At 44.0% G+C, this 17,069-nt stretch overlaps 3 protein-coding genes across 7 annotated transcripts; 1 reads left to right on the top strand and 2 right to left on the bottom strand.

Annotated features, from left to right (window-relative positions):
* Positions 1–127: 127 nt before the first annotated feature.
* Positions 128–6,664, bottom strand: eif5 (eukaryotic translation initiation factor 5). Of its 5 annotated transcripts, XM_061302033.1 has the most exons (12): positions 6,064–6,295; positions 5,675–5,976; positions 4,229–4,508; positions 4,052–4,133; positions 2,422–2,594; positions 2,244–2,355; positions 2,039–2,169; positions 1,808–1,966; positions 1,235–1,396; positions 968–1,132; positions 702–842; positions 128–581 (listed from the first exon to the last, which is right to left on the bottom strand). In XM_061302033.1, the coding sequence occupies exons 3-12, from the start codon at positions 4,298–4,300 to the stop codon at positions 483–485; spliced, it is 1,296 nt and encodes a 431-aa protein (XP_061158017.1). In that variant the 5' UTR covers positions 4,301–4,508; positions 5,675–5,976; positions 6,064–6,295; the 3' UTR covers positions 128–482. The 5 variants fall into 5 exon arrangements, with proteins under 5 accessions (XP_061158017.1, XP_061158015.1, XP_061158013.1 ...); XM_061302031.1 differs by lacking the exon at positions 6,064–6,295 and adding an exon at positions 6,554–6,664 and having other exon boundaries at positions 1,808–2,169; XM_061302029.1 differs by lacking the exon at positions 6,064–6,295 and adding an exon at positions 6,445–6,563 and having other exon boundaries at positions 1,808–2,169.
* Positions 6,665–6,873: 209 nt separating this feature from the next.
* On the top strand, positions 6,874–10,313 carry vps29 (VPS29 retromer complex component). The gene is made up of 4 exons (XM_061302035.1): positions 6,874–6,979; positions 9,215–9,406; positions 9,505–9,740; positions 9,976–10,313. Exons 1-4 carry the CDS (start codon positions 6,977–6,979, stop codon positions 10,091–10,093), a joined length of 549 nt encoding a protein of 182 aa, XP_061158019.1. The 5' UTR covers positions 6,874–6,976; the 3' UTR covers positions 10,094–10,313.
* A 1,575-nt stretch (positions 10,314–11,888) lies between these two features.
* Positions 11,889–16,742, bottom strand: pgrmc2 (progesterone receptor membrane component 2). Its single transcript, XM_061300898.1, has 3 exons — positions 16,352–16,742; positions 13,139–13,294; positions 11,889–12,944 (listed from the first exon to the last, which is right to left on the bottom strand). The coding sequence occupies exons 1-3, from the start codon at positions 16,704–16,706 to the stop codon at positions 12,847–12,849; spliced, it is 609 nt and encodes a 202-aa protein (XP_061156882.1). The 5' UTR covers positions 16,707–16,742; the 3' UTR covers positions 11,889–12,846.
* Between the last annotated feature and the right edge of the window lie 327 nt (positions 16,743–17,069).

Below are 17,069 nucleotides of genomic sequence, written 5' to 3'. Positions count from 1 at the left end.
AACTTCAAGTGAGCCCAGCCTTTGCAACAAACCAAACTAAAAACTTCATAGCTGTCCAAATACTTTCTATTCTTCATGTAAAATTTCACTTCTAATTCTCGGCTCCAAATCAGAGTGAACACAGGAGTTGTGGATAGCAAAACATTCACTTCTTTATTGACTGGAAAAGTATGAGGGACCAAAAAAAGTGCACTGCAATGACCCTCAAAAAACAGGCATGATTAAAATCCCTCCCAGAAACGAGCATCGTAACAACTCGTCTTATTTTAGGGCTTGTATGCACATCAACGTGACAGAAGAGTGGATGTGCAGCCAGTTAGCTTAGCGCGCAAGGTTAAGAGAACATGCCTCAAAGCGAAGGGGGAGGGAGGAGTCAGCTGGTTACAGGGTGGCCAGAGCTAAGGGGTTTAGCCATTTCAAAATCGTGAGTCAAAGCCACAAAGAAAAAACAAGAATCATGTCATCAATATTGTCCGTGCGTCTTAGATGGCATCGATATCGATGTCTTCGTCCTCCTTCTCCGGCTTATCCACTTTCACAGTCTCCACTTTGAGCTCACGTGCCGAAGAGGAATAAACCACCTGGTGGCCAGAGAAGGGAAAAATAAAAAAATAAAAATCGGCAAAGACATGATACACGCACCATAAAACTCTAAAAGATTCTTTCTCTCTCCTCAAAACGCCCAATGGCCAAGGTATTACCTCGACATTCTCATCATCTTCCTCATTGTCTTCATCGCTGCCCTCGCTCTCCTCCTCGGCCTCCTTCAGCCACTTGATGAATGGCGCCGCCTTAGCGCGGATCTCTTTGGCCAGCTCCTTGGAGACATACTTTTTGGAAACCTGCAGACAGTCAAGTAGTCTGTCAGTTTTATATTTTCATCTTGCTCTTGTTGTAAATGTCCTTGGGGCCCTTGAGAAAAGTCCCAAAAACAAAACATCGAAGCAGCCCGCGCCAGCAGTGTCACCTTCTCGGCCCAGGCAAAGATAACGTCCTCCTCTAGGAGGTCAGCGTCGTAAAAGTCCTTGAGAATGATGGGAACTCTCTGCAACAGCTGGACTTGGTGCAGCTTGACCAAGCACTCAAAGCCGCCCAGCAGGTACTTCTGAGCCTTCTTGTTGTTGTGGCAGAACTGACAACAAAAAGGACAAAATGCTGTTCAGCTCCTCGCCAATTCATTGCTTGCTTCAAGTGAGCTCAGATGGGCGGGAGAAGTGGCGCGGTCGGGACGCACCCGCAGGAAGTGACGCTTGTATTTCTTGAGCTGCTCGCGGATATTCTCGTCAAAGAGCAGCTCGCTGAGGATGAGCGGGCCCATGGCCTTCACGTCCAGACGCTCGGCCTCGGCCAGGATCTCCTTGTCGGCCGAGTCCACCGTGCCGTTCTCCTTCCGTTGCTACACACGTCAACAACCACTGGCATCGCATTTCCACAAGACGAACCGCTTTTTTTTCTTTTTTTTTAACGGCCCAGTGGTGCAAAAGAGTAGCAACCGGTGTCGCACAAACGTGTTGACAATAAGCGCCTTTGAAGGGCATACACTTGGGGGCATTCAAGTTTGGAATCATAACTCTGCTGCTGCAGGAACAGACTTTGTTCCACATTCACAGCTGGAAGGAGCACGCTGCCGCTGCGCTCGACTGTTGACCGTAGAGAGCTAGCAAGCGGTCGAGCGTTGGCTGGCGGCGCCGCGGCACTCTGGCATGTTACGGACCAAAGCAGAAACCGAATAGTCGGCGTTTGTTTTTGCATTTTCTGCACCATCAAGTGGAAAAGCCTGATTGCATAAAAGAGAGGAAAGACTGACTTTGACAAAGTTGTAGAAGAGGTTGACTCTCTCCTCCAGAGGTTTCTCCAGATCCTCGCTGAGCGTCAGGTTCTTGGCGTGGTCGCTGATCTCCTCCATTCGCCTCCTCTGAGCCTCCTTGGTGGTCTCCTCCCCCCAGTCGTCGTCGTCGTCTCCGTCCTGAAATGCGGGCGAGCCTGAGCGGCAGCGATACAAGCACGAGCTGGCATGGAGGGGCGGGGGTGAACGCACCACAGCGTCAGGAGCATCAATATTCTCCTGGTTTCCGGCCTCTCCGCTTCCTGAGCCGTTCTCCTTGTCTTTCTTGCGGTTCTTCTTCTCTTTCTCCTTCTTGACGGTGGTGGATCCGCTGTCGCTGGCCTCTGGCGTGAGGGAAGCAACGTCGAGGTTCAAGCGAGTTTGGCCCCGATGGGCGGCTTTAAGGACACCATCTCACCTGGCGGGTTTTTGAGGATGAAGGTGCAGAGTTTGTGCCTGGTATCGAGCATGCCACGGTAGCCGCAGGCCTTGCAGGACGTGCCGATGGTTTGCTTCTTGGGATTCACGTTCTGCGGAAAAGACGCAAGCATTTAGCAGAAGCGTAGACGAGTGCCGGAAACGGGTCGATGGTTTACCAGGTCGGTTTCTGGGTTGTCGCACTCGGCGCACAGCACAAATTTCCTGATGAACCCATCCAGCATGTCCTGCAGCTTGTTGGCCTCGTGCGAGCCGTTGACAATGTAACGGTCATTTTTGGTATCGAACTGGGTTTGAGCGCCAAGTTCACAGCCAAAAAACTTGGTCGGGTCTGCTCAAGAGACAAAAGTCAACAGTCAACTAACAGCATGTGCATTGCGATCAATCTGGATGGAAAAAAATAAAACTTCATAACACAGAAGAGTTCAATTCAAATGATCCATGACAAAACATTGCATTGTTATTTGTGTGCCAAGAATCACAACCCCCAATCATGTCATCAACATCCACAGTAGTACAAAAAAATGGTAAATTTAACATCAATAAGACGCATTTGTGCCGTTTTGTGATGCGCTTCATTTTCCTGTCAAGAGGTCAACATCTGTTGGCCTTCGATCGGGATAACGTCAAGTCCAGAACGTGAAAAGCTCGTCACTCGATCCAACTAGATCAGCGGTGGCCAACCCGCGGCTCGCGAGCTGCATGCGGCTTCTTTGGCTGGTTTCATGCAACTCTTTTACGTTCATGTCAACATTTGTGTTTATTTTTCATGCGTATTTGCTTCGCTTGAGTTCAATATGGTATTTTGGTCAAACGCGCGTGAGCTGAAATCCCGCAAAGGTGAGGGACAAACCCATTTGAGGAGTGTCAATTTCACTCAAAATGGCAAGGAATAAATGCACAGCTAAACGAATATATGACGATGAACACAGGGCAGAGCAATTGGTTTTGCTGCCTTTTTAATGAATGGCGACTGTGACTACGGGGGCACATTAGGTCCAGAAAAGCTGACAAGACGCTAAGCCAGGGATGGTCAACCCGGCCAAAATGGCAAGGAAAAAATGCACAGCTAAACGAATATATGACGATGAACACAGGACGTTTTTAACAGAGTTAAAGTTGTTGGTTTTTTTTGAACGGTATGGCAAGCCATTCTGCCTGATATGTCGGACATCATTAGCGCATTTAAAAGCTTCAAATGTTCAGCGCCACTTCAGCTCACTTCATGCCAATTTCGATAAGGACTTTGCAAAAGGGACTGAATTTCGCAAGCACAAGTTTGGACACTTTGAAAAGTCAGGCAGAAAAATAGGTACAGTTTTTCAAAAAAATTACTAAGCACTCAGAGACTGTCACACTTGCATTCTTCCAACTGACTTGGAACATTGCACGGGCTAAAAAGCCATACAATGAAGTGGAGTTCGTTAAAATATGCCTCCGTGACGTTATTGAAATCTTGTCTCCTGAAAACGACAAACTAAAACGAATGGTCTGTCCCACCACACATAGTAAGTGAAAAAAATTATGTTTTTGTTTGTAGAATTTGTTGAACTGAGAGTTTGTCTGTGTGAGACAATGTGTGGTTTTAGTACTGTAGGAGTCAATTTGTCATTATCATGTTGGTGCGTGACAAAATAATGTCACACAATAAATTTGGCTGAGCAGAGGTGTGTGTGTGTGTGTGTGGGGGGGGGGGGGGTCATGTGTGCTCATGTGTATGATGTGGCTCTTTGCAATGACACTCTTAGTCTCTGACTGGTTGGGCAGCCCTGAACTTGATGAACTTACATGTTGGAGGCCTGTTCAGCGCCTTTGCAACATCGACCATGTTGACAATGACAGTCTTGATTCCATTCCCTTTCCCTTCCACCTGAACAAATACACAAACATGCAGTACATATTAAAAATAAAAAACCAAGGGAAAAACCCATGGCGCATCCACTCCGGTCCATCTTGCGTGGGTACCTTGGCGATCAGACGGGGCATCTTGTAGCGGTAGAACTGGTCTGACACGCTGCGGTTGACATTGACAGACATGTTGGCTGGACGGCGCTACTATCAGTGAGATAAAAGGATCGTGATTGGGGACTTTCCGGGATCTTCTGTCTGGAAAAGAGGGGATGACATAAACGACTGCAAGCGTGCTCTGTCTCTGACATGAAAAACGCCGTGCCGCCGTGGCCGCAAGCTCCCCGCTTGAAGGCTAAGTTTCCACCACACAGGTTCCAACGGCTGCGCAACAGCTCTGAAACACACAGACACACAAAGGGAGCCACAAAAACTCCTGTCAGACCACGGATGGGGAAGTAGAAGAAAGCAAAATACTCAAGTGCAACTTTCCATCTAGCCTTCAGGTTGGCAAAAAATTCTTTCAGTTGTGAGGGCAATAATAACATTCATTTCCAGATATCTGCGGACCGTTCAACCAATTTGAAGACACGGCACTGCTTTTAAGAGCTTCCCCAGCAAAATCAAGATCTACATTGGGACTTGGCAGCATTTTACATCTTTTACGCTTATCATGTGGCATGAGCGTTTGATCTTTGGCTGCTGTATTTAAAAGATGTGTGACATCACAAAAAGTATTAAACATAAAAAGGGTCATTTTAGTTAGCTGTGAATTTAGGCACCTTACTCCTTTGGCGGGGGATTAAGACAATTTGAGAGGAGGCCATTTCGAGACTGTGGCCAACCTGCTGCGCTTCTTGTCATGTCAGCTGTTGTCACCTTTTTAGGGGCTCAAACTACACACAAAAAAAAATTCCACTGGAGCACACTGGTGGTTTACAGTGTCGGCTGGATGGCTTCTGTTCTCACGCACACCAAAGGAAAGTGCTGAGTTTGACCAATTAAGTAAATAAACTCGAGTCCGGCCACCCACCCTCGCAGTGTGATCCGGCAGAGGACACGCAGGCGGATTAAGTACGAAGAACAAATCGATAGGCGATTTACGCGCTGTGGCTTTGGTTTGGAAATAAATGGTAAACATGTTTGTCAAGGCCCAGCATTGTGGAAAAGCAACAGCGTGGAGGGATTAAAGGGTGGCAGTGCAATATGAACACACTAGGCCTGCTTCTGTTAGGACCCCAGAACTACCAAGGCCTTAACTAATGCTAAATTGGTGACGGATACTGACATATTTAAACCGCCTCGCGTCTATTTTCACACGGACGCCACTAAATCCGGCGCTGGATGAGATCCCAGAAGCTATTTCAGGCAGGTACGTTAGCTTAGCTCATTAGCCTAGCCGGCCTAGCTTGGCGCAGAGTGCGTCATGCAGCCAACGCACACGAGCGAATGGGGAGGCGCCATTTTGATAGCACCTACTAAACAAATAGCGCACGTAGACATGTTAAACCGCACTCGTGAGAAGGCTGATTGAAAACACCCGGCGCAGCATTTGCGACTTACCGTTTTCGCAAAATAAAGACATAAACACAACGCTGATCGTCCCAAGAGGCGCAGTGAACAGTGTCGATGGCTGCCGCTGTTCTTGTATCGATTCCAGCAGGCTTCTCGGGTGCTGTGTGACGAGGATGAGGATGATGAAGGAGGAGGGGGCCCTCTCGCTTTTTTCCCCCCCTTTTTTTTTTTTTTTTTTTTTTTTTTTTTTTTACGATGCTAGGGTTGAAAAGAGCCGATGAAGGGAGGAAAAAGCTTTGTCAAGACGCGCGGGCCGCTGTGTCCAGAAATGTCCTCTGTGGAGTCGAGACCTTGAAAGCCGAGTGGAGAGAGGCGTTATTTTCCACTGTAAAATAACGTTCTTGTCTCAAAACATCGAGCATAGCGATAAAATGTACCGGAAAGTGGTTCTCTTGGGCGGCGAGGTTTAACAGTCAGCTCCAAACGGACGAATGACTGTTACGCAAATGCCGCATGTATTTTAGCGTCATGTTGGATCCGATATTGCATAATTACTGTACGCTACAAATAATTGTCGCCAACTGCTCTAAAGAGACTTCAGAATTAGCGTTAGCATGACCGAAATCCAGCATTAAAAGCGAAATCGTCCGACGTGTGCCTGGAAATAGCTCGTACCGTACTCGACAGGAAATAGCCTGAACCCAGATGCTAACGGGGAAGAGCTGTGACGTCGTTCATATCTAGGCGCAGTCGACGATGAACAAATGGCAATATTGAGAGTTTAAAAAAAAGAGGGGGGGGGGTGTTAATAACCCAACCTGCTATTAGCTCGACGTAATCGATCTGTCAATCTGCGACCGTATGAGCAGTGTCGCGAGGAGTCGGGGAAATTGAACTGATCTGAAAGAACTAGTAGTGACACCTTACCTCTAGAATGTTCTGGGTAGTAACCTCGCTCCACGCTTCGCTTTAACGAACGATGTGTCAAATTTACAGACGAGGCATATGATACTACTTCCGGAATTGACAATTTTCTGAAATGAAGTACACATTAGAAAGCTGAAGCACTCGAAAATGTAAAATAAAGATAGATATGTAATATCATATATCCCATACTAATTTGTGTGAAGGGCATTGAGTTCGTCTTCACGTAAATAATCCCACTTTTTCCCAAAATTTGTTTTATTGTGAAATAACGAAGAAAGAAAAGGAAATGAACACTACACAAAATTGCGTGGCTGTTTCTTGCTCTCGTTATTCATTGGCTGACAGCGTGACGTAGAACGTACGCCGTTACGCACGTACGTACTCACTTCCTCAATTTGACTAGCACAGACAGCGGATTTGAAGATGGTGAGTGAGCACTAACTGTCCATAAAGAAGCAATCTCGCCGATTTGCGCAACGCTTTTAGAGCGCCGTTCCCTCCACGATGTTTCTAGACGACTCTTTGACGAACACGCGGGCGACGTTCGGCACGGGTGCAAAACGATGTGATTTTTTGGCGACGACTCAAGTACGAGATGGCGCGTTGGTCACATGACTTTATTTCACTTTAGTGGCATCAAACGTCCGAATGAATGACATAACCGGACCTTATGTCTTAAATCGAGCCTCCGAGGCGTTTGTGTTGGTATTTCAATCAACACAAGATAAACATTAACGTGACTTTTTCGTGTTGCCGAAGTAGTTAGCTCGCCGTGCTAACAAGCTAACAAACACAACTGTCCATGTCTAATGCAAAATGCAGCGCGGTGACGATCTGACGATCATTTCATTAATTTTTGCATGCACTCGCTCATTAACTGTTCATTTTGCTCGCTAATTGTGATTCAATGTGTTCAACTATCCCGTATGACTGCTGGACAACAGGGGTGGGCAAAATATGGCCGCTCATAATGTATTCATTCAGGTTGCATAAAACTTTTATTCATTTAAAAAATATACATATACATATTCAGAGATATGATGTAGTGGAACTTCCTTCCTGGTTGAGATAAAATGTTACGTAAATGATGAATTTTGGTTAATTAATTTGAATGAACAGAAGTAGAAATACGTAATATGTACAATATAATGTAATAATGTACAACACTTGACATGATCAAAAGCCTTCAAAGAGATTAATTTAACATATTTCAAATATGTTTTTTTATCCCTTTAAAATTAAATTTTTATTATTTTAAATAAAGCTAAGGTCCTAATGTCCATTTTCGAATCAGTTTTTCTTGTTATAAAACAATGACTAACTGAAATAATCACATCACATTTTAAATATTTTTTTGTTTGTATTCATCTTAATTTGTCTGTCCATTCATATTTGATTTCTAATTTCAGTCACCCCCTTCTTGTCCCAACTGCTTGTCATTTTCTCTCTGGATAACACCCTCTCAAAACCATATTTATTTTTTTGGTTGAAATAATAATTCCTTCCTTGTGTCATTCTATCCACGCACATATTCCCTTCTTCCATTCCGCTTACTTGTCTCCAATCAATCAGGCTGGTCACCGGGTAAGTGCCCCGCAATGGATGTCACTCTTTGTCGCCTAACACTAAAGTCTGGAGGTCTGCGGTACCCAACAGAACAGACCTTCAATGCACTGTTTGCCTTTTTTTAATCTTTTTTTAATAATGACAATACATATTCACAAGTGTCCTCTCAACACACTGCTTTGACAAATAATGACAATTGTTGGGGAATCATTTGGTGCAAAAATGGTTCCCCAATTAGTTTTCTCTTCTCATACAAAAGTTCAGTCAAGACTGGACGACTATGGATCTCAGAGATGGGGAACCTATGGCCAGGCCAAGGTATGCAAATGTTCTTTCACTAAGATGGCCACGTTAGACAGTGATCCAACCCATTGAACCACTTGACCGCCTGTTGAATTAAATGATACATTAAGTTTTTTTTCTGTTCTATTTTTGCTTTTTTTTTTTTTTTAATGTTATGGTTTAATACAGTGAATCTCCATGTGGTATGTGAGCTCCCTCTAGTGGCGTACAGAGGAGTCACCAAATGAAATGTTAATATTAGCTGTTACTGTGGCCTACACTATCTTTTTGGGTTTTTAATCCAGCACGGTTAATTTGTTGCGGACAGTTCAGTTTTATTTAATTTTTGATTATAATTTGGGTTGTTATGGAGAGCCAAGTACTTCTATCTGCTCCAAGGTAAACAATGTTACAGCAGGAGATTGTTAACTCAGAAAGCCAACATAATGCTACAAACATGAAATCCAGTCAGAGCCAACTAAGCTTAAGAGTCTAGGTATGTTCCTCGGGTGTTGTCAAGGTTCCCCATCTCTGTTGTGTATCCCCAAACAAGTTGTTTGTGGGCTTTAGCGTTCAGTTGTCTAAATAAAAAGTCCAACTACCATCTGGGCTCTCGTTGGCTGTCTGAAACTCGGCTGTCCACCAAAGTAACACAACAACGTCGTAAACATCAAACAGTCGTAGTTCAGACAGTCAATTCACTCTGCTTTCAAATGAAACGAGTGTTTCTGCCTGGGTGTCCCTCAGGGAGACCCTCGTGGCCCACTTGGAGTTTTCCACAAACACCATCTGAGCTGTCGTCTTTTCACACAGTTGGTACTGGTGCTCGGCGATCTACACATCCCACACCGGTGCAACACGCTGCCGGCCAAGTTTAAGAAGCTTCTGGTGCCGGGAAAGATTCAACACATTCTCTGCACGGGAAACCTGTGCACCAAGGAGAGCTATGACTACCTGAAGACACTTGCCGGGGATGTCCACATTGTACGCGGGGACTTTGATGAGGTCAGTATGGTGTAATAGAAAGGTTGGCTGAGCCTAACTATTCAAAGCCTGTTCAAGACTAACTTCCTGAACTACTTTACACGTGGGTTTCTTTCCAGAACCTGAACTACCCGGAGCAAAAAGTGGTGACGGTGGGTCAGTTCAAAATCGGCCTGATCCACGGCCACCAGGTGATCCCGTGGGGGGACATGGCCAGCCTGGCGCTGCTGCAGAGGCAGCTGGATGTCGACATCCTCATCTCGGGACACACGCACAAGTTTGAGGCCTTTGAGAACGAGAACAAGTTCTACATCAACCCCGGATCCGCCACCGGAGCCTACAGCGCGCTAGAAAGGTACAGATGAGTTTGCTTGTGTTGTTATTTGGAAACGTTGTGGTTGTCTCAGTGTGTAGCAACATGATCAAAAAGTTCTATAGCATGATCTAATTTTCAGTGTCTTTGTAGCAACATGGATTTTAGTGTGTGGTCTGTCAAAAAAAACATGATGTTTCTGTAAACTGAGACAATACAAAAACTGCTTTTGATTGTCTATTAGCAACATGAACTCTTTTTGCGCCGGTTTTTGTAGCAACATAATTCCGTCGTTCGTACTGATGGACATCCAGGCATCCACGGTGGTGACGTACGTTTACCAGCTGATCGGAGATGACGTCAAAGTGGAGAGAATCGAGTACAAAAAGTCTTAAGCTACAGGACCAGATGGTGTTCCATTCCTTTCCACCCAGGGGCAATGTTAGCCCTGTAATATATTGTTCATAATGTTCAGATTTTTGTTTTTTTTTTGTTTGTGGAGTTTAGTCATTATCCTGAATGCAAATGTCTTTCACATGCAAATTTAGTAACAAAACTTAGCTTCCTTCTCATTTCGTATTTGCCACTTTACACAAAATAAATGACTTCACTCAACTCTCGTTTTGTCTGAAATTATAGAATTATACAAAGTTTCACAAATTTTTTTTTTACTATCATAAAATGGAATCACAAAAGTTTGAATTGTAAATTATTATTTTCAAATAGGAATTGCAAAATTGGCCTTTACTGTCATGCCATTTTACAACTTTAAAATTTAAAATAAACTTGTTTAAAAAATGACAGTTCTAGTTGTGCACACTTTTAATTGAATAAATGAAAATTTCACATTACCTAAATCAAAATTCATAAAATATAAAATTACAAGGTAAATGATGCCCACATTTATGTGATTGCTTAACCAATTATTTTGTGTTCAAAAACAAATTTGCAAACAATTCAGTGAATTAATATATTTCAGCTAGTAATCAATTTTAGGGGTAAAATTGGGCAACTTTAATCAACTAGTTTTAAAAACATGCTCTATTTTTCGTGATTTATTAATCAGTAATTTGAAAGAATAGAATATACAAAATTTACTAAATATATTAACCTTTGGGAAAATGACTATACAATAAACTAAATAAGATAAATATATTAAGCAACTAATTTTGGGGAAAAGGACTGCAAGAAAATGTCTTTTTTTATATAAGTTATGATTACCGTTTTTTTTCATGTATAATGCGCAAAATTTAACAAATTTATTGTCCTAAAATCTGAGGTGTGCATTATACATGGGTACAAAAAAAGAAATCTTTTTTTTTTTAAATCCGAATATGATACGGAGGCCGCCATTACAGATGCGCTTTCTTCTCTGCTGTTCACGTCAAACACACATACGAACACAATGCTCTCGTATCAGACGCTTGCTCGATCATCTGCTTGTTTGCTGTCACAATGTACCCTACACAAATCCGAAACATTTCTTCGCTATCGAGTTTGCTAGCGCATGCGCAGTGATACTGACCGGCAGAATAACATCCGGTTGTTCCCAAAGATCTTTTTTCTGAAAGAATTTTACGTTAACCGACTTAAGTAGGAGTCAAAATTTGGGTGCGTATTATACATGGGTACAGGCTTTTTTCCAGCATCAACATGCCATTTTTAGGGTGCGTATTATACATGGGGGCGCATTATACATGGAAATTTAAGAGTGCATATTGTATAAAATAGTTTGTATTAATCAACTGGAATTGATATGTCAGACAGGTTCATGTCCTGAACTGGCGTTTAAAATTGTAATTAACATTCGAAATTAGTCCATATAAGGGTCAAACCGTATCCGTCATGAATCTTTTAAACAGTCGGCTTTTTATTTTTTTATTAATAAGTCAAAAAGTGACACCTAGTGGGGGTTTATCTGTAACGCTGCAAATTTCAAGCGCAATTACAAGCCGCCAAGACAGACGTGCTGCTCGTTCTTTCCCTTTCGCTTGCCGTTTTATTGGTCCAACTGGAATTAAGAAGCAGAAGAGTGACATAAGCAATTGCATGCTACTTTATTTGAACTCGTGGAAGGAACGGCAAGACGTCGGTGCAATTCTGTCACTTGGCTTTAATTCAAAGCGTTGCTTTAAACATTTTCATAGACCAAAAATGTTTTAGTGTGGCTATTGAACAAGAGACAAAAAATCAATTATTAACCAAACCATTTATTTTGCATGAACAAATCCCTTCCTGCCTGGCGCGCAAACATACACGCACGCACATACTTTCACACACGTACACACACACACTCAGCTGACATTAAATACGTAACACGGTGGCAAAGGGGCCAAACTCACTGTTGTGTTGCACATGCTTGAAGAAAACCATGGATATTATTTATTATGTACACTGTCTGCAACATTCCCCCAAACTAACAAACACGCATAGAAAATGGAAAAGGGGGGGCAGAAACTGCCTGGTGGTGGTGGTGTGTGTGTGGGGGGGGATTTTGCTGAAGAAAAACAAAAAGTGGACTACATGAAGATGGCAGTAACACTGAGTGACTGACTTGAGTCCTAAGCGCTAGTTATATACAGTCGATGAATTGGACAAATCAGCATGTGCCTTTTTTTTTTTTTTTTTTGGTGGGGAGGGTCGGGGGCTTCTCCACCAGGAACGACAAAGCAAATAAGGCACGACTAATACTTGGACCGTTCACTTTTTGAAAGTCGACCACGAGACGGATTTGGGGGCGGGCCTACAGACTTGTAGCTGGCTTGTAAACAACTGAATCGATTGATTAAGAACTCCAATCAACTACCCTTTGACCCCTATCCTTGACACCCCCCCTCCTCCCCCAATTCATTCACCCGCCTTAAGATACTGGACATCATCAACAAAAGAGAGCACCGCCCTGCCTTACACCTTTGGTACTGCCACGTCTATGCCCAAGGGTTTGAAGTGATTGATTGGCGGATGGCTTGATTGACTGGCGTCACAAGCAAGTGCCAATGTGAGGGAGAGTCAAAAGAAGGTTTCCTGAAGCCCATCCAGAAGAATAGGTGGAGAGTGAGGCCCAAGATGGTGGCGGGTCCTGGGTGGTTATGAGCTCAGAAGGGGGAAGGAAGAAAGGAAGCAAGGAAATTAGGGAGCAAGGAAGCAGTCAGTCGTGTTTGGGGTGCTCCTTGACGTCCTCCTCGTCCGTGTACTCGGAGGGCTCGTCGCCGGGCTTCAGCAACCGGCCCACGTAGTCGTACTTCTCTGAAAATCAAAATAAAACACAATTGAAGGAATGAAGGGAGCTTATTTCAATTGTTTATTTAATTTTATTTTCCGTTACCATCAAATTTAAATTCCACTACATTTTTCAAAACCTTTTTTTTAGATTTATATTTACACTTGAGCCCTAAACAAAAATGACATTACAAGAAGAAAAAGAGATCTTTTTTTTTTACCCATGAACTGCATCTCCCACTCTCGGACGCTCTCCATCTGGACGGCGCTGAGGTCTGACAGGTCGTCGTACTCGTCCTTCAGAGCGCCTTTGCCCAGGCAAAAGGTGGCCAGGCCTCGGGATGCATCACGACCCGCAAACACCCCGTACGGACCCTCTGAGGCGGCAAAAACACAAAATCACAAATCCGTTTTCCCATCTTCATCGCGACAGAAAGTGAAGCGCACAGAGCCATTTTTTGATTCATGCTAAACATATCTTTAAGTGATCAGCCAAGGTCATCGGTAATTCATTCTGTCAAATATCGCCTCAAGTTGGGGAGGCCGCATCGCCGTTGGGCCATTTCAACAGTTTGGTGCCAGACTGTGCCGATTTTTTCTACAAAGTGCACAAACGAGCCATGGGACACGCGACAACGTGCACGCAAGCAAGCAAGCGCGCTCCAATGAAGTGTGTGTCGTTATCAGCGTGCAGATTAGATGTGCCCAAAGTGTAAAGATAAACATTTGCTGACACGTTTTCCATCTGCGCGTTTGCATTCAATAACATAGCATACTTGGTTCCGCTCACTTTAGTCCAAAGACTGAAAGATGCTTAAGAATCCACGTACCATCCTGCTGTTCACTTATTTAGAATCCAGAAAGAACTTTGAGTTGCAGAGTGAAGGTACATCAAGTGTTAAAGGGCACGTATCATGGAAAATCGACTTCCTTTGCTGTTAGAATAATTTTCTTGTGTATCTGGAGTATCCAAGAATGTAGAAAAGTGTAATATATCCCTCCAGGTGCTGCGGAGATACTGTTATGATTGTTTTGGGAGGCTATTTTTTTACTCTTCAGATTTCTTTGTTTTCCATGATCTGTTTTTTTTATCTATTACATCACATCCGTTGGGGCGGGACAACCCAAACAAGCTAACGGGTGTTGCCTAACGAAAATCCGAGTAATAAACATGGTGGAATCCGCCATGTTTAAAACGAATCCGCCTTGTTTATTACTCTGTGAGACTTTTGCACTCCAAATAACTCAAGGATGCCGAAGTGGAGAGATCAAAATGTCCCGTTGTTGGATGCATCAACGCTCTGTTTCACTTCTTCTGGGTGTATTTTGAGTAGTTGTAACAGATGAATTGCATGGAAGGTGCTGTATTATTCTTGGGTAACACAATGTGTTCAATGCATTCGTTGGCTTCTCGCCAACGGCAGCGCTAGCATTAGCTTACGTCGTTGCTTGACAGTGCTTGTTTACAAGACGTTCATAAATATTGTAAGGGAATTAATTTTATTACGTGTCAAGTCTTCTGCCGTTGATATCTTTTAATCAAAATAAACAAAATAAAATAAAAGTAAACGCTACCTCATCTTAAAATACAACAAATGTCAACCGGAAAGGGAGGCACACATCTTGCGGCCTGAGGGGTGTGAAGTATCTCGTTTGCATTTAAAGAGACCACACCAAAACGGCTTGCTCTGAGCTGCACCTCAGAACAAGTAGAAAAGAGGGACCTGTGATAGCATCAAAACGAGGAATTCAGACAAAAGCATCACTGTTCCACTTTATATAGACCACAACTAAATGAGTAAAACAACAATATATTACCGTGATACTTGGGCTTTAAAGAAACGTCAAGAGTCGCATTGGAATCCGCGACAAGGCATCTTTGCTCTTTTCTGAAGCGCTTCTTGCCATTAAATAAAAACGAAAACAAAGCTTCATGTCTTCAACTTTAGGGACATTCTAAAACGTCCAAAAAACAGAAAACAAAGCTTCAAATTGAAAACATGCAGCGCCGAGAGGACAGGTTGGCTTCAGAATACTTGGAAGGTTTGGGGTTTTAATGGAATCTTTCAAGACAGGACAAGGTAAGGTAGAATAAGCAGAATTGTTATCCAGGGTTTTAAGGTTTCACAGTTGCACTTTCATGGTAGCTTTACTGGCTAAGCTAAAAAAAAATAGGCTTGTCGGATAAGTGGGTTGCTTTACAGTACATTGTCAATAGAATTGCCACTCCGTTCCATTTCACTTAATTTCAGGTTTTTCTGTATTGTTTGCAAATAAGTCACGCCCTTCTCAAATCTAGTCACTGCTACGAAGTAGGGTGGGCTGGCCAGTCTACACCGAGTGTTTACAAGCAATGCCGAAACGAAAATGCACGTTCAAGGAGTTGAATAAAAAAATCCCGTGCTTTTGCCAGGGTCGTGAGCCTTATGAAGCTGAGTGCTTGACATGCAGGGCAGGCACTTACGTGTCTGAAGCAGATATAGGTGCCAACGCACTCAGCGAGAGGAGGACTGAAGAGGAGCCCTTATTTTTTCCCTCAAATGCTGCACCGATGGCCGTATTTCTTGTCCTTTTTTATTTAGTGTACCACTATAAAACTCGAAAATGTCAGTGTATACATGATTTTTTTAGTGTAAATGTGGTTGTTTTTGCACATGTTATTTTGTGTTATTCAGGCCAATAAATGCAATTGCTATACAGACACCATGTAATTTGTGTCAACCATTTGTGTCATGACACAAATACCCCACCCCCCCAAAAAAGGTGTCCAAATCTGGTCACTATTTGAGGTTAAGGTTTCAAGTTACAGTTGTGGTTTCAACACAAGTGGGCGTGATTCATGGAAGATTTGGAATTTCCAAGTCAGGTCATCAACACAAACGGCAGTGTGGTGACAACCGCCAACAGGTCGCAAACGTGTGCAGGTCCACACGCTAACGTTAGCACTCCAACTCGAACTTGGCGCGTGAATTGTCAAATGTTATACTTTGAAACGTAGTACATTGAAACGTATCTTTTCAAAGTGTGCTTTGTTGAAACATGATTCCGCGTCTCCAAGTGGTCCCGCTGTGAATAATTAGCACGTATCCATCTTCATTTATTCCTGAAAAAAGGCCTACTTCCATCAAAACGGAACGAGATGTTGATAGCCTGGGAAGCGACTCTACGCCCAATTGTTGACACGTAATCAGTCACGTCTCTTAATTAAAAACGCACATTTGTGCAAATGAAGACGACAGCGAACGTCACCAAAGTCTCCGAGTGGCCGTGCTAACTCGTTAGCATCCAGCGCGATAACCCCATTCAAAACAAGACAAAAGCCCCCCGAAAACGAGCAAAGCAAGCGCCCGATTCACAGAGCAACTTTACGCCCGACTGTCTGCTTGAGGACATAGAAGCCGAGAGACACGTGAGGCAGCAAAGCGTCTGCGCACCTTTCCCGTAGAACGTCTTCCCGCTGGTCACGTCGAACACTTTCATATTGACGGCCATGAGGATGCGGGGGTTCCGGAGCCCATCGTACTCGCGCAGTTGCTCCAGCGTCAAGTCCCGCCGCCTCATCTTGGGGAGCGCCGAGGCCTCGTCGCCCCGGGCCGCGCCGTCCGCGCCGAGCCGCCTGGCCCAGCGGCGATAGAGCGAAACGCACGCCGCTACCACTGCCAGCAACACGGCAACGTTCAGCAGCATCCCGCCCAGCCCGAGCCCCCCGCCGTCGCCGAGCTCCTCTGCCGCGTCCTGGCCGCCGCTGGTGTCGAGCGGAGCGGTCGGGTTGTCGCCATCGTCCGCCATACTGCACGGTTAGCGTCTACCCGCCCCTGGCCTTGTGATGCGTTCGGGGATGTCGGAAAGAAGACTGACAACTTGACAAGAACGGGATTCCCATTACGTGGTATTTGAGAGCCTCCAAATCACCAGAAAAAGATCCCATTAAACTTCAAACCAAGAGACAATTTCGGATAAGGCATTGTGGAAATAGATTGCTTATTACGTTGTTGTTTTGACATAACGAGAAAACTGCTGGTTTTCCCCAGTTACTTAAACCCCGCAAAAAAAGACTAGTACTATATTGGCAATTACATCAAAACCTGGACACTTTTCTCTCAAAACATGGCAAATATTCCGGTTCCTTAGATGTATCAAGCTTTCAAAGTA

The sequence above is a fragment of the Syngnathus typhle genome, linkage group LG16, assembly GCF_033458585.1.
Source record: "Syngnathus typhle isolate RoL2023-S1 ecotype Sweden linkage group LG16, RoL_Styp_1.0, whole genome shotgun sequence".
In the NCBI taxonomy this organism is placed as follows: domain Eukaryota; kingdom Metazoa; phylum Chordata; class Actinopteri; order Syngnathiformes; family Syngnathidae; genus Syngnathus; species Syngnathus typhle.
Note: the sequence above shows the minus strand (reverse complement) of the source record. Positions and strands in the feature narration are given on the sequence as shown.